We start from the raw sequence: 26,278 nt of genomic DNA, 5'->3' as shown, positions 1-26,278 counted from the left end.
CAGTCCTGAACATGGTCTGGGAGTTGGTGAAGGACAGGGAAGCCTGGTGTGCTGCAGTCCATGGGGTCACAAAGAGTCAAACACACTTAGCGATTGAACAACCACCACCTGAACATAGTCATCACATCCTTTGGAGCAGAAATGCCGTAGAGAAAGCAGGCGTTCTTGTAACTCTGAGTAAACGTATTTTAAGTTGAATGGGTCATCTGGAAAGCGAAGGAGAAAGGTTTGGAAAACAGATTGTGGAGGTGACTGTGCTGGTCTACTGTCGTCTCCTTATGCTGTGCTTTGTGTGTTCTGTGGCACCGTTCAGCTGACTGGAGGCTTGGTTCTGTATTTGGAGTATGGGGGTCTGGGCTCTTGAGCTGTTAAATTCATGTATTAAAACTTATGGTGCACGTCACAGGAATGCGGCCAGCTGTCTGTCCCTTTCTTCTGCTAACTTCCTTTTATATCTTGCTATTAAAGGAAGGGTGAATGAAAGTCACTCGGTCATGTCTGGCTCTTTGTGACCCCATGGGACTGTACAGTCCATAGAATTGTCTAGATTGGAATACTGGAGTGGGTAGCCTTTCCCTTTTCCAAAAGGAAGGGTAGAGTACTCCAAATTCTACAATTAAATGTACTTTGCTGCTAAGTCGCTTCAGTCATGTCTGACTCTGTGTGACCCCAGAGATGACAGCCCACCAGGCTCCCCCATCCCTGGGATTCTCCAGGCAAGAACACTGGAGTGGGTTGCCATTTCCTTCTCCAATGCATGAAAGTGAAAAGTGAAAGTGAAGTCACTCAGTCATGTCCGACTCTTAGCGACCCCATGGACTGCAGCCTACCAGGCTCCTCCGTCCATGGGATTTTCCAGGCAAGAGTACTGGAGTGGGGTGTGTACTTTAGGTTCATTATATTATGAGGCAGAAATAAAAATAGGAAACAGAAGGTAGAAACAAAATCTCTCTTCAGAATCTCACCATCCAAGGATACCTATAGTTCACATTTTGGTGTACATTCCGTCTTCCACTGTTTTTTTCTAGGTTAGGTATCCGCTGCCACCCCACCCCCCATCCCCGCCGCCCCCAACTAAATCTTCTAACATGCTTTTTGTTTTTGGTCTCCCTAGGTCATAGATTTGGGGGAACTTGAAAGGATTTTAGAAGTTTTTCTAGCTTAGCCTCTTCAGGTAAAATTACTTTTTCCTGATTATAAATTCAGTAGTAAAGATTCACTGAATTCTGCATGATTCATTGTCAAAGACTTCCAAAATCAAGAATAAAGGAAAAAGCAAAAATTATGTGTAATCCTATTATCCAGAGATAACCATTTTTTAAAAATAAATACTTGTTGTTTTGGTTGCATCAGGTCTTAGTTGTAGCGTGTAGGCTTCTCTAGTTGCACAGGTGGGCTCCAGAGCTCAGGCTCAGTGGTGTTGGCACATGGGCTTAGTTGGCCCCATGGCATGTGGAGTCTTCCCGACCAGGGATCTAATCTGTGTCCCATGGACTGGAAAGTGGATTCTTAACCACTGGACCACCAGGGAAGTCCCGTCATTGTTAATTTGGGGGTGAGGGAGAGATTGCCTTCCCTGGGTATTCTCTGTGTGAATGTACTTGACATGTTCTGCTGTTTCTTAAGCTTTTTTGTTTGTTTCTTACCTTTGTGCCTCTGCTTTCTCTGGAGCCCTCCCTCCTGCTCCTGTGGTCTGTGATTCTACAGCCCTCAGACGGCGGCTGTGAACTAGATAGGAAAGTTCTGCTCTTGGTACCTAGAGTTATCTGTCCTGTAAACACTGGTACCGATGACTCAAAGTGCGTATCTCCTGCCTGCAGTCTAGACCCAGGTCTCTAGCTGCCCCACCCTGGGGGACAGTGAGGGCACGGACTCTCTGAGCTTGTTGTACTTCTCTACACAAAGCTTTGCTTTGGGCAGTCACTGGAAGGCTGCTGAAACTTGCTGCAGCTCAGTGCTTATCAGGAGTTCTTTTGAGAGCACAGCACATTTTTATGGGCATTCGAGAGAAGGATATGCAGCCCAGTCATCCCCTGAGTGATTTTTTATCTTTTTTGAGTCAGAGCCCTCTTTAAAAATCTTATGAAAATCAGAGATCCTCATGACTCAGGTTTTGAATCCTTGCCCTTAGGACTCTAAAATCTATCCTAAAGCCAACCCACACCACAAAGGTGAGGCAAGGCTCTCCTTCCTCACTTGGGCCACTCTAAAATTGCTTTCTCTGAATCATATTTTTCCATTAGCATCTGCCGATACTAAATACGTGATCTGTGTTGTCAGTCACATACTTTGTTGATAAAACTACATGTGTAATGTGTGCACATCTCCCTTCTGGCTTTATCTTATTTTTTCTATCATCTCATTTCTATCCTAGTGTGCTTATGTGTTTGATTCTAACTTAATTTAGTGAAGTTGATGTATTTTATGTCCTCTTTCAGTCCTTGATAGAACAAGGAAACGAAAACCATAAATAGAATAAATGCCCGCTGCCTACAGGGCATTTCTGTTTGGGTATTCTTACAGGCCCCTCATAACCAGTGTGTTTGTGCGAAAGTCACTTAGTCGTGTCCGCCTCTTTGCAACCCCAAGGACTATACAGTCCATGGAATTCTCCAGGCCAGAATATTAGAGTGGGTAGCCTTTCTCTTCTCCAGGGGATCTTCCCAACAAGTTGCAGGCGGATTTTTCACCAGCTGAGCCAAAAGAGAAGCTCAATAATTAGATTATAACTCCTCTCTCCTTCTTGAAAACTCTTTCCTCTGTATTCTCAGTTTATGAATTTACCATCCACTTAGGTATCCTGGCCTGAATTCTAGACTCTCCACCCTTCCTCATATCTTACTTCCCAAATAATAACCAAGTTCTGTTGATTGTACACATTAAATGTCCCTGTAACTGTTCCTCCCCATGTCCCCCTTGCCTACGTTTGCTTTGTCCCACCTTAGTCCATTCTCCACATGGTAACTAGAGTGATGTGTTTAATTTTTTTATTGTTTACTTATTTGACTGCACATGGTCTTAGTTGCTGCACGTGGGATTTTTAGTTGCAGCATGTAGGGTCTAGTTCCCCAACTAGGGATCGAAGCCCGGGCCCCTTCACTGGGTGCATCGAGTCTTAGCCACTGGACCATCAGGGAAGTCCCCTGCAGTGATGTGTTTTAAAAGATCAATCTGACCCAGTCACCCAGTCAAAATGTCTCTTTTGCCTTCATGAAAAAGTTCAGTCTTAGGATGGTATTTGGAGCTCGCCATGTGCTTGCCCCAGCCTGTCTGTCCTGCCTCATATCTTGCTGTGGCCGTGCACACTCATCCTTATCAGACATCTCAGAATTCCCCTAAACACCGGGTGTTCTTACAAAACCTCCCTACCTTTGGCGATGCCGCTCTGTCCCTTGGCCTGCTGAGTCCTTCCTGTCCTGAGGAAAAAACTCTGATCAGGTCACTTGTACAGCATGTTTGTAGGTTGTAGAATTTGTATGTTGCTTTATTTTCTTTCTCTTTTAGAAAAATGTGTTTATTATTTTTCGTTGCACTGGGTCTTGGTTCCTGTCCGTGGGCTTTCACTAGTCGCCGTGAGCAGGGGCTACTCTCTAGTTGCGGTATGTGGGCTTCTCAGGGCGGCGGCTTCTCTATGTTTGCGGAGCAGGGCTCTAGACACTCTCGGGCTCAGAAGTTATGGCTCATGGGCTTAGTTGCTCCGTGCTGTGTTGGATCTTCCCAGACCAGGGATTGGACGCCTGTCCCCTGCATTAGCAGGTGGGTTCTTAGCAATTGCACCACCAGAGAAGTCTGCTTGATTTTCATTTACTCTTTTGGGCTGATTCAGAAATGACATTACTGTGGTTGGTGAAAGTGATTTTGAGTTCTGAAAACCTAACAATGAAAAAAGCCAGATGATAGTCTGTGTGCGAATTACTGATTGTGTCTCTGGGGAATTGAGATTTATAAACATGCACACAATAAGGAATAGACAGCTTTTGTAGGTTAAGCAAAAGATGGGGTTTATTTTAAGGATACAGGCTCCTCCTTCTGAAGCCAGGAGCAGAGAGGTAGCTGGCTGATCACTGGAAGGAACTGGAACCTGGAGCCCGAATGCTGCTGGGACTTCCTGGGTGTGTGCTTCCTTATAATTGCTGCTTGTACACACCGTGCCTCACCTTGCCTCTGTCTCGCTGCCTCACACTCAGGGGCAGTGCTGGCTGTTCCAGTGTCATGCCTGACATGTGCAGCTGAACATGTCTAGAGAAAACCAACCCAGGCTGGTCGGTCTAATTTTCCTCTCAAGTTTTTATTCTGAAAATGTTCAGATCTGCAGAAAGGTTGATCGAGTCACCTGGATTCATCATTTTGTTGGTGTTGTCTTTTTCTGTATTCACTTCTGAGTGTGTGTGTGTACGTGTGTACATGTAAACATATACATAAACAGACATATTGGTTTTGACTGAACTGTTTGAAAGTATGGAAAACCATAAAGCAGAAGTGAGAGGAAGGAGTGGTGAGGGAAGGCCTTACCAAGAGGGTAGCATGTGAGCAAAGACCAGGAGACAAGATGCTGGGCAGTCGTCTTGGAGAAGAGTGTGCACAGGAGAAAGAGGCGGCAGTACAGAAGTGACCCCTAACCCCTGGACAGGGTGTGGGCTGAAGACAGAAGAGCCTCTGCATCACTGGGCTTGATACTGTCAAAATATTCCCTGCCCCTTCCTGATCCAAGGTTATGTTTCTCAGCCCCACTGGCTGTAGGCATGGCCATGTGACTTGCTTTGGCCAGTGATATGTGAGCAGAAATGACCAGCTCACTTCTGGCCTCTCCCTCTGCCTTGACACATGGGAGTGTTCCCTGTAGAGGCTACTCTGTCATCCTGGGTCCTTGGAGGAAGGACAGTTGGGAGCAGAGCAGCACTTCCATCTGAATGTTTTCAGACTTTATAGACATAGCAGGAAATAATAATAATTTTCTTCTCTTCATCAGAAATTGTGTGAAAGGAGAAGAAAGACAGGAAAAAATAGAAATTTTTATGTATCACTGCCATTTTCATTTATGTGTAACTTGCACTAGTATCTAATACAATGTAAGTACACCCAGTGGAATCATAGTGTATGCCCTTTTGCAACCTGCTTTTTCAACTCTGTTTAAAAATACTGTGGTCAAATACATGTAACATAGAAATATACCTTCTTGTAAGAGCAGGACATGTTGAGGTGAATGTTTTCTTTTAAAGATACAGCATGACTAAGCCCCGTATGAATGTATTAAATATGTGTGTGTATGTGTAACCTCCACATGGAGTGATAACGGATGTCCCAGACTGAGTTGAAGTCCCCTTGTTTGTGTCTTTTCTACCCTCCTTGTGTCTTGTACAGACCTTATTTTGCTGTGTCATAATTGTTGATTTTCTTCTATGTCTTTCCCCAGTAGATCTGGAAGTCCTTGAGGGAAGAGCTTATGACTCCAATATTGTCTTACCTTTAGTGCTTGCTACAGTGGTTGGTGCAAAGTAGGCACTTAATAAACCAGCAAAGGACTGAATTTGAGGGACAAGATAATGTTCATAAAGTGTCATGTTTTTCCATTTTATTTATTGATACTCTATATACTTTAAACCAGAAAGTGGAAATATTTTTAAAATTTACTTTTTGCTGCCCTGGATCTTCATTGCTGTACAGGCTTTTTCTAGTTGCGGCAAGTGGGGGTACACTCTAGTTGTGTGCAGGCTTCTTGTTGCAATGCCTTCTCTTGTTGGAGAGCACAGGCTCTAGGCACACAGGCCTCAGTGGCTCTTACACACGGGCTTAGTTGCCCTGAGGCATGTGGAGTTTTCCCAGACCAGGGATAGAAACCCGTGTCCCCTGCATTGACAGGTAGCCTCCTAGCCACTGGACCACAAGGGAAGTCCAAAATATTCTTTATTTCAAAATATAAACTCATCAAAGAGGGAGTTTATTAATATACTAATATTGTTAGAATATACTCTATCTGTAGTATCAACATCCTGTACATAAATCCATTTATTTGTAACTAATCATAGACAGCACAGTATCATCAGGAGTAAGGATGCCTCCATTTGCAAGTCACTGCAGTGTCAGAGGGGGTTTTCTTCTCTAAAGAGCAATGGAATCTGGAATTAGACTATCTGGCCTTTCATTTGCTAGCTATATGACCTTGAGCAGGTCACGTAACCTCTCTTAAGAGTTCAGTTTTCTCATTTGTAAAATGGGAAAATAAGTGTACCATCTCTTTGGATTTTGAACTAAATTTATATACATGAAGCCCTTAGAACCAGCATGAAGCCCTTAGAACCATCATCAGGGTTTGGTAAGTGTTAATCCTGTTAATATTAATTAGGTTTTTGTCTTAGAGTTTGCAACATTCTCCCAAAGTTAATTGTCAGTGACTGACCCAGAAAACTTTACTGTCTGAGTAATGTATTCACTTCTGCTTTGTAGGAGAGGAGATGATAGGGTTGTATTGAAAAGGAAGGGCACATTTAACTGGTGTTCAGTTGAAATTATTTTTTCCCAGTTGAAAATCTTTGAAGGAGAAATTAAGTCACTTCTTCTATAATGTTAAGGTTTAAAGAAAAAGTGTTTTTTCATATTTTCGGCATTGTGTGACAGTGGTAGATTGAGTTTAATATATCCTTTAAAATAGGGGGGATTTAAATGACAAGACTTTTGGAGCTTTAAGTGAAAATGTTAAAAAACTTGTAAACTTTAGATCATAGAGCTATGGTGTTCAGATTTGAATGTATTTATTTTGAGATATATTGTTGGGTTTAGATGTGTAGATGTGAAACTGAAAGTTGCCAAGTCGTGCCCAACTCTTTTTGACCCTGTGGACTATAGCCTGCCAGGCTCCTTTGTCCATGGGATTCTCCAGGCAAGAATACTGGAATGGGTTGCCATTCCCTTTTCCAGGGGATCCTCCCAACCCAGGGATCGAACCCTGGTCTCCTTCATTGCAGGCAGATACTTTACCATCTAAGCCACTAGGGAAGCCAAAGGAATATAGTGAAATTGTCATAGCATTTTATACGTTTTAGACATGACCAGATATTGGAAAAAAAAACCAAAACACTTACAATAATATAATCAAAACAAAAGAATCTCTAGAAGGATGCCATCTGGAAGAATAAATATTTGAAAGTGTTTTTCTTTATGTTGAAATTTAGTATTTTAGAATGTAATAATTTGGGAAAGTAAGATGCTTTTGTAGAATGACTGTTTGCTAAATTGAAAACAATGCCTTTTGGACTTAGTTTTCCCCAACACAGATGCTAAAAATAGGAGGAACAATTTGGCCCATCCTGTCTTAGCTTCTGCCTCATGTCACCACTGTGGCCCTTGCTGTTTTGAACAGAGGCTGTTTTGAGTCTATTTTTAGTTAATCAGAACCGTGAGGGTAGGAAGTACTGCGTCAGAACAGTTCCAGGGAAACCTCTATTTATTTTACCTTTTTTGTCCTTTAAAAATTTTATTATTGTTTTTTTTTTTCTGGCTGTGCCATGTGGCTTGCGTGATCTTAGTTCCTCGACCAGGGATAGAACCCCAGGCATCCTGAAGTGGAACCCTGGCCCTCAGCAGTGAAAGTACTGAGTCCTACCCATTGGCCCACCAAGGAATTCCTGGGAAACCTCTATTATAATGTCATTTGTGAAAGAAGAACTGAAACAGTCAAGACAAGAAAAACTAGGAATGAACTTTCATGATCAGTATGTTTGGGTTTGAGTTGTGGTTTAGGACACAAGTTGAGGAATTGGAAGTTCCTTTTTATGCTTTTGGGTTTTTTCTGTCTGTGACATCTAGGAAAGCAATTCTTTTTAAGCAAAAGTCCCTTAACTTTAGAAAGATTATACCAGTCTTGTGTGTTTGTATATAAAGTAGAGTAAGCAAAGAGAAAAATGTTTAATAATATTTTGGTGTGTGGTACTATTTTTAGTTTGTGTCTCATATGTTCTTCTTGTGATAAAAGTGAGGTCACATCTCTTAATAGATTAATTAGATGGGCTTTCATACCTGTGATTGCTCAAAGCCATTCTTTAGGAGGGAGTCTCCAGTCCAGATATTCTCAGGGTCCTCAGGTTGCTAAACCAGTTCAGAGCCACCACCATGGTGGAAGGTAGCCAATCCACTGAAGAGCTTCGTCTCCTACTGAGAGCGTTGCTGTGTGGCCGCCCAGAGCACTGCCCCGGCACCGCTGTTTCTTCACTCCCCAGCAGGTCTTTAACATGGGAAGTCAGGACAGGTTCTGCCAATCCTTTTCCAGCTCATGTCATAGGTGGACCTGCCCCTTCTCCTTCCTGCACTACCCCCTCTCCCTTAATAGTCCACAGGCTATTTCACAAAGTCTTCATTCTTCTTCTTCTTCTTTTTAAACCTGTGTTTGTGGAATGGTACTGGGAAGGGAATGGGGAAGGCAGCACAGTGGAAATCTTTCTTCTTTGGAAAACTTCCTTCAAGCCCTTATTGCAGTGAGTCAGGGCATTTGTGCTATGTTTATAACACTGAGGAGAACATCTGAATTTAACATCGCAGGCTGAACTTGGCACCCAGATTTAAAGTGGCTTTGTGATTTTTCTAAAAGCTGTGTGTGCGTGCTTTTTCAGAGGCAATATTATCATTCCAATAATGGTAAATTTCATGTGCAATACATTTTCTAGTGTATTTCACTTACGCTTTCATTAATTCACCAGATATTTAAAGGGTGCCCACTATGTGCCAGGGCCTTCCCAGGTGGCACACTGGCTCAGTAGTTATGACTCCTGGACTTGGTTGCCCCATGGCATGTGGGATCTCAGTTCCCTAGTCAGGGATCAGACCCACATCTCCTGCAATGGAAGGCGGATTCTTAACCACTGGACCACCAGGAAAGTCCCCAAACCACTTTTGTTACCATGTCTTAAAGGATCTGCAGCCCAGGCAGGAGATGTAAGACCTAGTGGTCTTACTCCGTCTCGTGGCGTTGTGTGCCATCTAGAAGCTGACAGCTCTCCAACTGTCATCCTAACCTGCCCTGTGCCCCACACGTCAGATTATATATCTTCATGACAACTCCATCTGCCTGCTTGTTAATGTCTTAAAAGAACTATTTAGTCTCTCCCCACCTCCATTCTTCTTACTGTCTTTACTTTGTAAACGGATGTAATAAATTGCTTGGGCCCAAGACTTTGGTGTCATCTTTGCCCCCTCTAGTTTTATCCTCCCCTTCACCCAGATTTAAAATAGCTTTATATATTTTTTTTCCAAAAACCGTATGTGTTCTTTTTCAAAGGTAATAACTTTATTCCATAAACAGTATGTACCCCATCATTTCTCCCATCAGTAGCGTGTATAATCAGCACCTCCTGTGAGCTTGAACTCTGTTTTCAAAGTATACCCCCTAATTGTCCACCCGCCATTGTCTTCATAGCTACCCACCCTAGTCCAAGTCATCATCCATCTTCCCATAGATTATTCCAGTAGCCTTCTGAGTAGTCTCTGCCTACTTTCATTCTCCTCTACAGTTTATTCTCCCCAGCAGCCAAAATAGCAATTTTTAAATGTAGGTCAAATCATGTTCTTTTTCTGATCACAAAACCCCCTGGTGGCTCCCCACGGTCAGTCCTCTTACATTGGCCCTCAAAGCCCCCCTCTTACCTTCGACATCCTCATCTCCTACTGTTCCTCCCCTTGCTCATTCTGCTGTAACCACGCACTGCCCTTGTTGACCTTGGACTTGGCACACACAGTCGCACCCTACTTCCCAGAGACCCACATGGCTTGCTTCCTCCCTCCCTTCAGGTGTTTTCGTGCATCCCCCTTTATCAGAGAGGCTTCTCAATCCACCTTGTGTAAAAATTATATTGCCTTCTCCCCAGCGTGCCAGACTGTCCCTCCTCTGCTTTATTTTTCTCTAATGGTGCTCATAACCACTTGGCATCCTTTTTGTCCATTTGACTGTTGTCCTTGGACCACCACTAGAATCTGAGTTCCACGAGAGCAGGGACTGTTCTGTTTATTGGGGTACTTGATGAATGAGGTTAAATGAGGAGTATCTGAAGAGGGGTCAGTATCAGAAGTCTGAAACACTGTCTGGGCTTTGAATATTCAGTGAAACATTCTTGTGTGTGGCTTCAGTACTCCCTTCCCTCTGTGTATTTATTTCTCCCTTCATCCTGGGTATAAAGGCATGTTATGTGTCAGGGACTTCCCTGGTAGCTCAGATGGTAAAGAATCTGCTTGCAGTGCAGATTTGGTCCCTGGGTGGGGAAGATCCCCTGGAGAAGGGAATGGTTACCCACTCCATTATTCTGGCCTGGAGAATTCCATGGACAGAGGAGCCTGGCAGGCTACAGTGCATGGGGTCGCAAAGAGTCAGACATGACTGAGAAGCTAACACATGTGCCTGGCACTGTGCTCACTGCTGGGGATACAGTGGTGAACAAGTAGACATGATTTTCTTATGGAGCTTCTGTTCTACTAGGGAAGTTAAGACAGTGAATAAGAAATAAACAAGATATTTATGGACCGTGAAGGTTGCTAGAAAGATGTGACCAGAATATGAAATGAATGTGGTAGGGAGGGCTGTGCTCAATAGGATGGTCAAGGAAGTCCTCCAGGAGGTGACATTTATGCTGAGAATGGAAGGAAGAGAAAGAGCCAGGTGGGTCAAGAATTAGGGAAAGTGCTGCTAAGGGAATTAGCGAGTGGCCAGAGGCAAGACAGTGGAAATGGAAATGGCAACGCACTCCAGTATTCTTGCCTGGAAAATCCCATGGACAGAGAAGCCAGGCAGGCTACAGTCCATGAGGTCAGAAGAGAGTCAGACACAGCAACTAAACAACAAGAGGCAAGGTAGAGCTAAGATGATATAGGAACTGTCCGAGGGCCAGAGTGGGACACCACGACCCCGGAGGAGCGCTCTGTAAAACATGGGAAGGATCTGGGTTTTATTCCAGGTTCAGTATGACTGGCTTATTCACTCAACATAACGTCTTTGGGGCTCATCCATGTTGCAGCATGTGTCAGAATTTCCTTCCTTTTAAAAGCAGTCCATTTATGTGTAGACCACATTTTATTTATGTTTATCTATTGATAACACTTGGGTTGCTTCCACCTTTTGCGAATAATTCTGCTATGAACATGGGTGAACAACTACCTGTTTGAGTCCCCGCTTTCAGGTCTTTTGGGTAATTCCACTTGTAGGAATTCCACTTGTAGGAATTACTGGATTATATGGTAATTCGATTTTTGATTTCTTAAGGAACTGCCACTCTGTTTTCCTTAGTGGCTGCACCATTTTACATTCTTACCAACAGTGTGCAAGTGTTCCAATTCCTCTACACCCTTGCTCACAGTTGTTATTTTATGTTGTTTTTTGGTTTGATAGTAGCCATCCTAAGGTGAGTGTGAGGTGTTAGCTCAGTGTGCTTTTAATTTACATTTCAGAAATGTAAAGCTTTGACAGGCTTCCCACATGGTGCTAGTGGTAAAGAACTCACCTACCAGTGCAGGAGACAGAAGAGACTCGAGTTCGATCTCTGGGTCGAGAAGATTCCCCTGGAGAAGGGAGTGGCAACCCACTCTAGTATTCTTGCCTAGAGAATCCTTTTGACAGAGGAGCCTGGCAGGCTACAGTCCATAGGGTCACAAAGAGTTGGACACAACTGAAGTGACTTAGCACTCACAAAGCTCTGAAGTGTTTGTGTGCATGCTCAATTTCTCAGTCCTGTGTGACTCTTTGCAACCCTGTTAACTCTTGCCCACTAGGCCAGATTGGACCCAGGTGGATCCATTAAGAAGCTTTTGCAGAGGTCCTGGTAAGAGAGGGTGGTGGCCTGGAGAAGATGGTGGCAGAGGAGCTGAGAACCGAGGGTAAACTCATGTGGAAGGAGCAAGACTTGGTAAATAGTCAGGGTTGAGGAGATGAAGGGAGGCTGAACACAGACCCTATCTCTCTGGCTTGCCCACTGGGTTGGCAACAGTTTGGGGCAGGGGTGTTTTCTGGTCCACCTCCCCCATCCACTCCAGTGAAGTGTTCATGAGAGAACAACTTCGTTCGTTTCTTGAAGTTTTTCTTTATTTTTAAGACAAATATTCTTTTTATTTCTGTTAAACTGGATATACAGTTATTGTTGCTAGGCAACCAACTTTTAACAAATATATAACTGCAATTTAATTTCATGTTAGCAAGATAGATGTTGAAAAGATAATTTTGGGTAGATCTAATCACAGTAATAAATAATTTATAGGGACTTCCCTGGTGGGCCATTGTTTAGGACTCCATGCTTTTTACTGCTGAGAGCATGGGTGTGAGCCCTGGTCACGGAGCTAAGTTCCCACAAACCGTGTGGTGGGGCCAAAATAAATAATAATTTCTACAATTTTTTTTTTTTACTTTCTTACAGGGGCCATGGGCTTCCCTTGTGGCTCAGTTGGTAAAGAATCTGCCTGCAGTGAGGGAAATCTGGGTTCGATCCCTGGGTTGGAAAGATCCCCTGGAGAAGGGAAAGGCTACCCACTCCAGTATTCTGGCCTGGAGAATTCCGTGGACTCTCCATGGGGTCACTAAGAGTCAGATACGACTAAGTGACTTTCACTTTTACACAGGGGTCGTATTCATTAAAGCCCTAGAGGCTAATTTTGCCTTGACCTTCGCTAGTACAGAAGTGACTCTTGATTTGTTTCCTTTCATTACAGAAGCAAATTTTGTTTTTTTAAGTTGCCCAAGAGGGAGAAGTTATATTACAGCCCTACCAGTTAATGCACTAAGTGAACAGCACACTGATCCTCTCCTCATTATTTTCCGGGAAATTAATACGGCAGAACATGTCAGAAAAGCACAAGGCGTGTACTCAGTCACGTCCGATTCTTTGTGACCCCGTGGACTGCAGCCTGCCAGGCTTCTCTGTTCATGGGATTTCCCAGGCAAGAGTACTGGAGTGGGTTGCCATTTCTTGCTCCAGGGCCTGGTGTAGGATAGGCAACTCGACTTCCTTTTCGTGTTTAGTTTTATTTCAAAGTGCTAACTTTGTAAACTGATGACAGTGGGTTTGAGGGGGGTGAAAACTCAGTGGGAATGAATATCACTGCTTTTAAAACAGTGGTTAAGCTTTGGTGATTATTAACTTTTTTCAGCTAATGTGAATGAAATTTTCTGCTGACAAGTAACACTAGTCACTGGGCTGTCTGCAGTTCAGACTCCAGTGCTCCATCACTGAGTGAGTTTTTCATCACAGAACTGGTGACAACTTCCACTTCCAGTCCTCATTGGAGGACTGGTGATGACTTCTGCTTTTCCCCTCCCCTGTCCAGTTCTGGGTGGTAAGCACATGTAGAGACTGGATGCCAAGCTAGGTTTTAGGGAGATAAAGATAAGTGAGCAAGAGGCAGCCAGGGAAGTGCAGCCATTCTCAAAGGTTTTGGTCTCAGGTTTCCTTTATACTCTTAGAAAATATTAAGGCTCCCAATGATTTTTTGTTTAGGTGGTTTATATCCATCAATATTTTACTGTATTAGTTTGGTAATAATATTACCTGGAGTACCTGGAGAAGAGAAAGGCTACCCACTCTACCCGCTCCAGCATTCTGGCCTGGAGAAATCCACGGACTGTATAATTCATGGGGTCACAAAGAGTCAGACATAACTGAGCAACTTTCACTTCACTTCACAGAAGTGAAAACTGAGAAATTTAGAAAAATATTTATTCTTTAAAAAAATAATAAAAGCCATTATATGTTGGTAGCAGAAAATGAAGAGGAACTGAAGAGTTCCTCTTGTTAAAGGTGGTAAGAGGAAAATGAAAAAGCTGGCTTCAAACTCAGCATTCAAAACGTTTAAGATCATGGCATCCCGGCCCATTGCTTCATGGCAAATAGAAGGGGAAAATGCGGAAGTAGTGACAGATTTTATTTTCTAGGGCTGCAAAATCACTGTGGACAGTGATTGCAGCCATGAAATTAAAAGGAAAGCTTGTTTTCCTTGGAAGGAAAGTTTGACAAACCTAGATAGCATATTAAAAAGCAGAGATATCACTTGCAAACAAAGGTTTGTATGGTCAAAGCTATGGTTTTTTCCAGTAGTCATATACAGATGTGAGAGTTGGATCATAAAGAAGGCTGAGTGCTGAAGAACTGATGCTTTCAAATTGTTGGCTGGAGAAGAACTGAGAGTCTCTTGGACAGCAAGGAGATAAACCAGTTGATCCTAAAGGAAATCAATGCTCAGTATTCACTGGAATGACTGATGCTGAAGTTGAAGCTCCAGTACCTTGACCACCTGATCGGAAGAGCCGACTCATTGGAAGGGACCCTGATGCTGGGAAAGACTGAAGGCAAAAGAAGAGAGCAGCAGAGGTTGAGATGGTTTGATAGCATTACCGATTCAATGGTAACTTGAGCAAACTCCAGGAGATGGTGAAGGACAGGGAAGCCTGGCATGCTGCAGTCCATGGGGTCACAAAGAATAGGACATGACTTGGTGACTGAACAAACAACTACAGTGTTAATATCAATAACATGTTTTTAATGAAAATAACTCACTTCCTACTTTTGCATTCCAGTCCCTTATGATGAAAAGGACATCTTTTTTTTTTTGGTGTTAGTTCTAGAAGATCTTTTCGGTCATCATAAAACCATTCAACTTCAGCTTCTTCGGCATTAGTGGTTGGGGCATAGACTTGGATTACTGTGATATTGAATGGTTTGCCTTGGAAATGAACAGAGTCATTCTGTCATTTTTGAGATTACACCCAAGTACTGCATTTTGGACTCTAGTTGACTATGAGGGTTACTCCATTTCTTCTAAGGGATTCTTGCCCACAGTAGTAGGTATGATGGTCATCTGAATTAAATTCACCCAATCCAGTCCATTTTCATTCACTGATTGCTAAAATGTCTATGTTCATTCTTGCCATCTCCTGTTTGACCACTTCCAATTTACCTTGATTCATGGACCTAACATTCCAGGTTCCTATGCAATATTGTTCTTTATAGCATTGGACTTCCATCACCAGTCACATCCACAACTGGGCATTGTTTTTGCTATGGCCCTGTCTCTTCATTCTTTCTGGAGTTATTTCTCCACTCTTCTTCAGTAGCATATTGGGTACCTACCGACCTGGGGAGTTCATCTTTCAGTGTCATATCTTTTTGCCTTTTCATACTGTTGATGGGGTTCTCAAGGCAAGAATACTGAAGTGGTTTTCCATTCCCTTCTCCAGTGGACCACGTTTTGTCAGAACTGTCCACCATGATCTGTCCATCTTGGGTGGCCCTACACGGCACGGCTCATGGTTTCATTGAGTTAGACACGGCTATGGTCCATGTGATCAGTTTGGTTAGTTTTCTGTGATTGTTGTTTCATTCATATGTGGCTCAGATCATGAACTCCTTATTACAAAATTCACACTTAAATTGAAGAAAATAGGGAAAACCACTAGACCATTCGGGTATGCCTAAATCAAATCACTTATGATTATCCAGTGGAAGTGACAGATAGATTCAAGGGATTAGGTCTGATTAGAGTGCCTGAAGAACTATGGACAGAGGTTCGTGACATTGTACAGGAAGCAGTGATCAAGACCATCCCCGAGAAAAACAAATGCAAAAAGGCAAAATGGTTGTCTGAGGAGACCTTACAAATAGCTGAGAAAAGAGGAGAAGCTAAAGGCAAAAGAGAAAAGGATAGATATATCCATCGGAATGTAGAGTTCCAAAGAATGGCAAGGAGAGATAAGAAAGCCTTCCTCAGTGATCAATGCAAAGAAATAGAGGAAAACAATAGAATGAGAAAGACTAGAGATCTCTTCAAGAAAATTAGAGATACCAAGGGAATATTTCATGCAAAGATGGTCACAGTAAAGGACAGAAATAGTATGGACCTGACAGAAGCAGAAGATATTAAGAAAAAGTGGCAGGAGTACACAGAAGAACTGTACAAAAAAGATATTAATGACCCAGATAACCATAATGGTGTGATCACTCACCTAGCTCAGACATCCTGGAGTGCAAAGTCAAGTGGGCTTTAGGAAGCATCACTACAAACAAAGCTATTGGAAGTGATGGAATTCCAGCTGAGCTATTTCAAGTCCTAAAAGATGATGTGAAAGTGCTGCATTCAATATGCCAGCAAATTTGGGAAACTCAGTAGTGGCCTCAGGATTGGAAAAGGTCAGTTTTCATTCCAGTCCCAAAGAAAGGCAGTGCCAAAGAATGTTCAGGCTACCACATAATTGCACTTATTTTACATGGTATCAAAGTTTTAAATTACATGCTCAAAATTCTCCAAGCTTATCTTTAACAGTGCATGAACTGAGAACTTCCAGATGTTCAAGATGGATTTAGAAAAGGCACAGAGGAATCAGAGATCAAATTGCCAACATCCAATGGATCATCAAAGAAGCAAGAGAGTTCCAGAAAAACATCTGCTTCTGCTTTACTGACTACACCAAAGCCTTTGACACTGTGGTTCACAACAAATTATGGAAAATTCTTCAGGAGATGGGAATACCAGACTACCTTACCTGCCTCCTGAGAAATCTGTATGCAGGTTAAGAAGCAACAGTTCAAACTGGATATGGAACAATAGACTGGTTCCAAATTGGGAAAGGAGTACATAAAGGCTGTATATTGTCACCCTGTTTATTTAACTTATATGCAGAGTACATCATGAGAAATGCTGGGTTGGATGAAGCACAAGCTGAAATCAAGATTGCTGGGAGAAATATCAATAACCTCAGACATGCAGATGATACCACCCTTATGGCAGAAAGAGAAGAAGAACTAAAGAGCCTCTTGATGAACATGAAAGAGGAAAGTGAAAAACCTGGCTTAAAACTTACCATACAAAAACTAAGATCATGGCATCTGGTCCCATCACTTCATGGCACATAGATGGGGAAACAGCGGAAACAGAGACTTTATTTGCTTGGGCTCCCAAATCACTGCAGACAGTGACCGCAGCCATGAAATTAAGACAGCTGTTCCTTGGAAGAAAAGCTATGACAAACCTTGACAGTGTATTAAAAAGCAGAGACATTACTTTGCTGACAAAGGTCTGCCTAGTCAAAGCTATGGTTTTTCCAGTGGTCATGTATGGATGTGAGAGTTGGACCATAAAGAAAGCTGAGTGTGGAAGAATTGATGGTTTTGAACTGTGGTGTTGGGAGAAGATTCTTGAGAGTCCCTTGGACAGCAAGAAGATCCAACCAGTCCATCCTAAAGGAAATCAGTCCTGAATATTCATTGGAAGGACATGCTGAAGCTGAAGCTCCAATACTTTGGCTATCTGATGCAAAGAACTGACTCAGTGGAGAAGACCATAATGCTGGGAAAGATTGAAGGCAGGAGGAGAAGGGGATGACGGAGCATGAGATGCTTGGATGGCATCACTGACCCGATGAACATGAGTTTAAGCAAACTCTAGGAGTTGGTGAAGGACAGGGAAGCCTGGCGTGCTGCAGTCAATGGGGTCACAAAGAGTCAGAGACATCTGAGTGACTGAACTGAACTGTACGAAAATAACTACATTTTCCAGAACAAATTCAGTGAGTGACATTGTTTTTACTTTCGCAATTCTTTTAAATGTCTAATTTAATGGAAGACAGCTGGAATCTCATTAACTTTTTTATTTAATTTGCTGCAGCACACTTGTCATGTAGCCTCTGGAAAACTCCACTTGACATGAGAGAATGAGAGTGAAAAAGGCAAATGTCTTAATGTTTGGCTTCACAGGCCCTCTGAAAGTGTTTTCGAGATCCCTAGATATGGCCAGCTTTAGTGATAGGAGCACAGACACTAAAGCTAGATTTTAGTGAGTTCACATTCCAGCTTTGCCACTGACCCGTTAGGCAAGACATCTAACCTGTCTGTGCCTCAGTTTGCTCATATACAAAATGTACATAGGTACCTGCTTCAGTGGGTTATTATGAGGATTAAATAGTAAGGTGTAAAGTACTTAGAACATTACTAGAAGCATCAGTTTTTATTTAAATAAATAAGCCCTGTTAATAATTCTTTCCATCAAGGAATTTAATCTAGTTAAGGAGATAGTTGAAAACCAAACAACTTCAGGATTTTATATAAATTCCTTGATAGATATATTTATAGGAGAGGCTTCTCAACTTTGGGGCCAAGAGTCAGGACGTTCCTGTTGTCTGAACCATAGAAGGTGCAGATTTCCACCAATGTTAGAATGAGTTATAAATTCTTAATTCAGACAGTGTCCATCCCCATTAACTTTTGCTGTAATTTAACTTTTTTATCTTCCTTATTTGTAATGGAAAGAGTGTGAGCAGCCTAACTGGTTTGCTTCTCTGATGCCCACTTAGAGCCAGAAACTTTATCATAATTGTCACATATGCCCATTGCCTGGGAGGGCAGGTGCTCAGAGTTCATTGCCTGGTTATGAATTAATGACAGTCAAAATGTGGGAGAACCATTTCTGTGATCCACTAGGCTTCTGTGTTACATATTTGTAATCACTTGATAACTCTGGGATATAATTGTAAGAAGGAAATTATAGATAATATTTTTATTGAAAGTTAAACCTAATCATTTTGTTCTTAAAAATGAGAGTAAAATCTCTTAATGTAACTTTTATTATTTTCTCATTGTTTTAGGGAATTATATTGGATATTTATTATATTTTTAAACTTTAAACTTTTTATTTTGCATTGGGATATAGCCAGTTAACAATGTTGTAGTAGTTTCAGATGAATATCTAAGGGACTCAGTCAGACACAGTGTATATTTGTTTTAAATTCTATTTAAAATTACCAAGTCTCTGGGTTTTATTACAATAACAAGAAGCTTTAATGTGTTGAAAAGTGTAGTATGTTTATTGTAAATTCACAGTGTCACTCAAGATGGTTTGATAAACAGGTGGTAAAGCAATTAAGATGCAATTTTTAAAAAGTTAGTTGGTAACTTATAAAAATACTGCCACACAGAGTTATCGTTTGTCTCGAATGAGTCCTTTTTTCTCAAGGCATGTTTAGTTTTTAATGCTCAGGTTTGGTCATTGATAGCATTAATATTGTTATTCTCATGCAGAGTTGTGTTTCTGCTGTTTTTCACAGAATGCTCTTTCCCCCTCATTGTAGATCCGACGGAGGCGCCTTGCACGACTTGCTGGTGGACAGACCTCCCAGCCTACCACCCCTCTCACTTCTCCCCAGAGGGAGAACCCCCCCGGGCCTCCCATAGCAGCATCAGCTCCAGGCCCCTCCCAGAGCCTTGGTCTCAACGTCCACAACATGACCCCCGCTACCTCCCCCATTGGTGCATCAGGTGAGCCTCACCTTCATACCTGGGAGCTTTCTGGTACAGTTACAGTTGCGAAATTTCCATGGCAGGATGAAATGAACAGCAACTTTTAAAAATCCTGCAAGCAGTGGTTTAAAGATTAAGGTCATTACAATGTGTTTTGTTAATGTCTGTTCATTTTGATGTTTTGATAGTGATGTTGAAGCTGACTGTTTTCTATAGCTTTCATGCTTTTTTTCAGACAAGGCCAGGTCTTTGTCTCTGATGGCAAGGAGCTTAAGACTAAATTTGGTTCTGCAGATTTTATGACTTTGGTTGATGCTTTTTTTTTTAAGATAAAATATTCTGCAAATCCAAGATTGAAATAATGGTCAAGATTGAAATAATGGTCAAAATAATGCCTCTGATTATGGATTTCATTGTCTTCATTCTATATTGTCATAGAACCTTTTTTCTAAATTTTCAGGGTATGTAAAGTTCGCCTTGGGAATTCCCTGATAGTCCAATGGTTAGGACTCTGTGCTCTCACTGCTGAGGGCCTGGGTTCGATACCTGGTCAGGGAACTAAGATCCCATAAGCCTTGCAATATGGCCAAAAAGAAAATAAAATAGAATAAAAGTTTGAACTCTTAACTATAGAAGTATTAATATAAATGAACCATAATAAGTTCACCTGATATGATGTCTTATAACTGTCTCATTGATAGTTTAACTGTTGTAGAAGTTAATTTCTTTATAATTGATGAGCTCATGGTTGATACCATGGTTGTCTTTGTTGGGAAATGTATCTTTTAAGATATCTGTCTTTTCACTAAGTGAACTTTTCTATCAAATGTAATAATTATTGACTTTATTATAATAGTTAGGATTCTAAGTAGGAAAAAGGTGCTAAGAGACCTGCATTGATCATCATATCATCTAATAATGTAATATCTGATTGTCAGCTCTGCTCTTGTTTAATGCACTGCCACCTCTGAACAATCCATCTTCATGATCTAGGATAACTTGTCGATTAAAAGTTATTTGCGGAGTTTCTGTTACTGTGACTCTCATTAGGCATCACTGTAGGCCCCTCCTAAGGCAAATACAAATGCTTCTATGTAAATCTGCTAATTATTAAATGAGAGAGGCTCAGGCCAACACATGTTAGTAATAAACGATGCCTGTGTCTGAAATGTTTCCTGGTTACTGCTTGGAGAAGCTGTGGTGATCTACTAGGAGAAAGGGTCAGGATTCCAGTTGTGTTTCCTCCTTTTCCTGTGGTGCCACCAGCACTGCTGCTTGCCTCACCCTGATCAGACCCCACCTGGGATGCTGCCGCGTGTCCAGGGAAGAGCTCGTGGGATGGGGAGGGACTTAAAAACTTCACTGCATCAGCAAAGTGTCCTGGGGACAGGCTCCTGCCGCTCCTCGCTGCAGCGGGTCGTCTCTTTGGGACCTTCAGGATTAATCTCGGCATGCCCCTTAGGCCCACTCATGTCAGCCCCCCATCTCCCCGTGTCCTCATGCCTCATCTCCCAGTCTCTAATCCTTATGTGGTTTGTCACATGTACCTTTCCTTCCCCACTTCCCCAAATTCTGAAAGCCTTGTGCCCAGCCACCAGCAAAATCATGCTCTGTCAGCGTCCCTTCCCCTTAGTGCTCTCACTGGATCTGACCTCTTTCTCCATTGCTTTCTCGTTTCTTCTTCTTGACCATTCTTCCTCCACCCTGAAAACACATTGGTTTGAATCTTGTGTTACCTAACCATATTCTCCACTTCTCTCCCTTGTTGAGGCTTATATTCCAAAGCCCACTCACCCACAGCACTCGTTATGTCCACTATTTGTCCAGCACTGTTTCTGTCTTAATTTGTGATGATTTCAGTAGCCGTGTGATCCTTCCAGAACTCCGACCTCTGTGCTTCTTGAGCTCCTCCCCTTCAGTGACCTTTCCTGCCCTCTGACTCCAGCCACTCACTGCCATGGTCAGACTCTAGATTTTTCAGTCTCAGTGACTTTCTGACCACCACCTTCGGCTTTTTCGCTCACCCCTCTGTGCCCAAATCCTCAGTCTTCCCTCGGGGCTACAGTCCCTTGACCCATCACCTTTTTACTTTCTTCATGTTTCCCCCTCCTCGTGTCCTTACTTTCCTCCTCAACCTGGGGAAATTTCATGGCCAGTCACTACTGTCACTCCTTCTCTGGCCTCTCTCTCACTCTGTCTTCTTCCCTTAAAGTACAGTCCTCGTCTTAAGTCCCAGTCCCCTCCTGTTCTTGGTCTCTTGCTGTGAAATGAGGCTGGAGAAAAACCATACTAGCAATCTCATTTCAGAGCCATCATCACAGACTCAAGTGGACCCTTAATACTAGTGGGTAATTGTACTGTATTTCCTTGTTCACTCTCCCACAGTCTGTTTCAGTCTATTTCATACCTTCTCTAATGTGTAACACCTCTTCTCCATGTACACTCTGGGCTGGTGGCCCACCTTCCAGTTTTGTGGAGAGAACAGATGCAGGCAAAAGGGAACCTACCTCCTTCACCTTCAACCCTGCCTCCACTGCCAACCAGTATGTGCGGCCAGTTCTTGTCATAGTTGAACTGTCCCTGCCCTTGCTGCCGTCTGTACCCTGGATCCCATCTCCTCTCACTGCCCAGAGCCATTGCTACAGCAGTTCCTGTCGTCTCTCCAGCTTCATCCGGTTCTCCATCTCAAGTGGAAACCTTTTATTTTTGTTTAAACAGTCATCATACATGCTGTTCCTTCTCCCATGATGGGAGTAAATAAAAAAGAACTTTTGATCTCATATCCCCTGCTGACTTCCACCCCACTTCTCTGCACCCTTTCACAACAGAACTTCTAGAATGAGTTGCCCATCCTTAGTCTCCTCTTTCTGTCCTTGCACCTTGCTGAGTCGAGTCCCATCAGGTGAGGCCTCCTGTGGTCAGCTCTGAGTCACCATCTGGTCTGACCTGTCAGCTCCATTCCACGTGGCTTTGGCCTTCTTCTCCTTGAAACACTCTCTGTTCAGCTTCAGAGCATTACGCTCCTGATTTTCATCCTGTTTCCATCTGTTCCTTCTTAGTTCTTTGTATGAGTCTTTTTCATTTCCCAAGCTTCTAAAGGTCAGGGTTCAAGGGCTCAGTATTTAACCTCTTCTCCTCTCCATCTCTATGCTTATTCTCTTATTAATTTTATCCAGTATCCTGACGAAATTGGTACCTCCAGCTCAGGCCTGTTCTTTGAACTTCAGTGTGGCGTTCATCTGATACATGTCTCACAGTTAACACATTCAAAATCAAGTTCGTGATATTTCCTTACATCTTATTTTTTCCTAGAACCCTATCTCGGTAAATGATAACTCATTTTTTTTTTTCTAGTTGCTTAAGCTTAAAATGGGCATCCCTGGTGGCTCAGATGGTAAAGAATTTACTTGCAGTGGAGGAGACCTGGGTTCAGTCCCTGGCTAGGGAAGATCCCCTGGAGAAGGGAATGGCAACCCACTCCAGTATTCTTGTCTGGAGAATTCCATAGACAGAGGAGCCTGGTGGGCTATGTAGTCTGTGGGGTTGCAAAGAGTTGGACACAACTGAGTGACTAACACTTCACTCTTCTGCGAGCTTAAAACATTCTGTCTTCTTTTTACCTCATAATTCTAGGTTGAGAGTCATCAAATTCCTTCTTTAAAAGGCCAGTTAGTAAATATTTTTGGCTGTGCAGGCTGTGCAGTCTCTGTCACAAACATTCTTCTCTGCCCCCTAGCACAAAACAGCCATAGACTTTGTGTCAACTGATGAGCATTGCTGTGTTTCAATAAAACTTTATTTACAAAAATAAGTAAGTGTGGCCTGTGGACTGAGGCTTGCTGACCTCTGTCCTAGGTCTATCAGCAAAATTTAGAACCAGACTCAATTCTCACCACCTCTTCTCATCTCACCGCCTCTCCTGCTACTGCCCAGGTTCAAGGCACTTGCATATCTCGCCTGGACTATTAGAGTGGGCTTTAGACGCGTCTCTCCTGCTGTGTCTCTAGACGTGCCTGCCCTGGCTTCACCTCAGTCTGTTGTCCGTGCAAAGCCAGACTGGGTTCCACTGAAGCAAGACTACAGCACTGCAAAGCATTATTCTTTTCAGCAAGGAGGATAGTTATTATCACAATAGTAACCAACAGACTTGGGCAACTCTGAATGGTTCATTCTTGTCAGGTGTACCTCTATGCTGTTAAGTCACCATTGTGTTTCTCCTGTAACCATCATTATTCATAATCACAAACAGGTAGATATTGTTAGCCGTACTCTTGGCAGATTGGATAAACAGATTTTCAGGAAGTGAAGTGAAAGTCACTCAGTAGTGTCCAACTCTTTGCAACCCCATGGACTATATACAGTTCATGGAATTCTCCAGGACAGAATGCTGGAATGGGTAACCTTTCCCATCTCCGGGGCATCTTCTCAACCCAGGGATTGAACCCAGGTCTCCTGCATTACGGATTCTTTACTAGCTGAGCCACAAGGAAAGCCCAGATTTTCAGGAACTTACTAAATAGGTTTAAGTGAAACAGAAAATAAACCACTCCTAAGAGAGGTTACATCATCTTCTGTTGTCTTCTGGCCTCAATCAAAATAAAAGTCAGAGTCCTCACCTCAACCTGGGGCTGCATGAGGTCTGTCCTGAACCTGTCCTCCTCTCTCCTTTCCCTTCCTCCTGTTTCAGCTAGAAATGTGCTGGCTTCCCCTCTGTTCCTGGGACATTCCAGACATGGTTCCTGTTTGTGTTTGTTTCTGTGTGTCTGTGTGTGTTAGTTGCTCAATCCTGTCCAACTCTTTGAGACCCCATGAACTGTAACCCGCCAGGTTCCTCTGTCCATGGGATTCTCCAGGCAAGAATACTAGAGTGGGTTGCCATCCCTTTCTCCAGATCTTCCCAACCCAGGGACTGAACCCTGGTCTCCTGCATTGCATGTGGATTCTTTACTGACTAAGCCACCAGGAAAACCATGGTACCTGTTGGGGGCTTTTATGCTTGCTGTTTCTTTGCCTAGAATGCTCATACCCTAAAATCCACCCAGCATTTTTCTTCCACTCTTCATATGTTTACCCATGTCACTTTTTCCAAAAGGCCACCTTGTCTACACTTGATCTTAGCCAAAAGGCTGAGAAGTGATGACCACGTTGTCCAAACATTCAACCTGTATCTGACATAGACACTTGTTCCTTGAGCTCTTGTTGCCTGCCCACATAGCATGTATATTACTTGCTGCTGTTGTTCTTCAGTCGTGTTCGACTCTTGCGATCCCATGGACTGCAGCATGCCAGGTTTTCCTGTCCTTCACTCTCTCCTAGAGTTTGCTCAGATTCATGTCCATCGAGTTAGTGATGCCATCCAACCATCTCATCCTCTGTCGTCACCTTCTCCTCCTGCCTTCAATCTTTCTCAACATCATGGTCTTTTCTAATGAGTCAGCTCTTTGCATCAGGTGGCCAAAGTATTGGAGCTTCAGTCCCTCCAATGTATATTCAGGATTGATTTCCTTTAGGATTGACTGGTTGGATCTCCTTGCAGTCCAAGGGACTCTCAAGAGTCTTCTTCAACACCACAGTTCAAAAGCATCAGTTTTTTGGTGCTCAGCTTTATGGTCCATCTCTCACATCCATACTTGACTATTGGAAAAACCATTGCTTTGACTAGGCGGACCTTTGTCAGCAAAGTAATGTCTCTGCTTCTTAATACGCTGTCTAGTTTTGTCATAGCTTTTCTTCCAAGGAGCAAGCGTCTTTTAATTTCATGGCTACAGTCACCATCTGCAGTAATTTTGGAGTCCTGGGAAATAGAATCCATCACTGTTTCCATTACTTGTAGTGTATCCTGTTTTCTCTGCTTCCTTTCCTAATGTGTGAGCTCCGTGGGGGCAGGGACTTGTGTGCATTTTATTCATGAAAACAGTGTGAGTAGTTTCCATGAAGATGATGATGCCTTGTGCTTACCCTCTGTGGTCCTGGATGGCAAATGTAGGGCCAGTTGTTAGCTTTATTATCCACTGAGTGTGAAGGGAAGACTTCTGTTCCAGAATGAAGTGCTTCTTAGACAAATACTGGGTTGGCTGCCACCCATGGTAAGAGGTTCTGATCCAGTAGTGACCAGGCAGTTATTCTGCAGTCTTCTTATTGCTTAACCCTTGGACTGCAAGGAGATCCAACCAGTCAATCCTAAAGGACATAAACCCTGAATATTCATTGGAAGGACTGATGCTAAAGTTTTTGTCCTCCTGATGCAAAGAGCCGACTCATTGGAAAAGACCCTGATGCTGGGAAGGATTGAAGGGGGCGTCAGAGGATGAGATGGTTGGAATGACTCAATGGACATGAGTTTGAGCAAACTCCAGAAGATAGTGAAGGACAGGGAAGCCTGGCATGCTACAGTCCATGGGTTTGCAAACAGTTGGATGCGACTAAGCGACTGAACAACAATTTCTTAATCCAGGTGCTTTCAGTACAAGTGACAGAAGCGAGGGTTCGGAAGTTGGCTGTGAGTCCTATGATTGCTTCTCCCATCTGGCCCCAGCTTCTGCAGTGCCACCTACCTTTGTATTAGTTTCCTGAGGGCATCATAGCAAAGTATCCAAAACTTGATGACTTAAAACAATAGAAATTGTCCTCTCACAGTTCTGGAGATTAGAAGTCTGATGTCAAGGTGTCGGCAGGGCTGTGCTCCTTCTGAAGGCTGGAAGGAAGAATCCTTGCCTCTTCTTGCTTCAGCTGGTTGCTGGCACTCCTTGTTTTTTCTTGGCTTGTGGCAGCATCACTCCAGTCTCTACTTCAGTCTTCTCGTGCCCATGCCTCTGTGTGGCTGTGCTCAAGGTTCCCTCTTGTTTTGGTTGAAGGGACTGTACTACATGACTTGTAGTAGCTTCCCAGGTGGCACTAGTGGTAAAGAACCTGCCTGCCATTGCAGGAGACATAGGAGACTTGGGTTCCACCCCTGGTCAGAAAGATCTCCTGGAGGAAGCAATGGCAAACCACTCCAGTGTTCTTGCCTGGAGAATCCCATGGACAGAGGA

At 43.0% G+C, this 26,278-nt stretch overlaps 1 protein-coding gene and 1 non-coding gene across 3 annotated transcripts in view; both read left to right on the top strand.

Moving 5' to 3' along the window:
- Nucleotides 1-26,278, top strand: part of UBE4B (ubiquitination factor E4B) — a 122,087-nt gene that overhangs the window by 18,848 nt on the left and 76,961 nt on the right. For both annotated transcript variants that reach the window (XM_005216967.5, NM_001102504.1), the window contains 1 exon segment: nt 19,079-19,265. In XM_005216967.5, coding sequence (XP_005217024.1) covers nt 19,079-19,265 — 187 coding nt within the window.
- TRNAE-CUC (transfer RNA glutamic acid (anticodon CUC)) lies at nt 19,733-19,805 on the top strand. The gene has a single exon. It is a non-coding gene; the product is annotated as a tRNA-Glu (tRNA).

This window comes from Bos taurus, chromosome 16 (genome assembly GCF_002263795.3).
Source record: "Bos taurus isolate L1 Dominette 01449 registration number 42190680 breed Hereford chromosome 16, ARS-UCD2.0, whole genome shotgun sequence".
NCBI classification, from domain to species: Eukaryota; Metazoa; Chordata; class Mammalia; order Artiodactyla; family Bovidae; genus Bos; species Bos taurus.
Note: the sequence above shows the minus strand (reverse complement) of the source record. Positions and strands in the feature narration are given on the sequence as shown.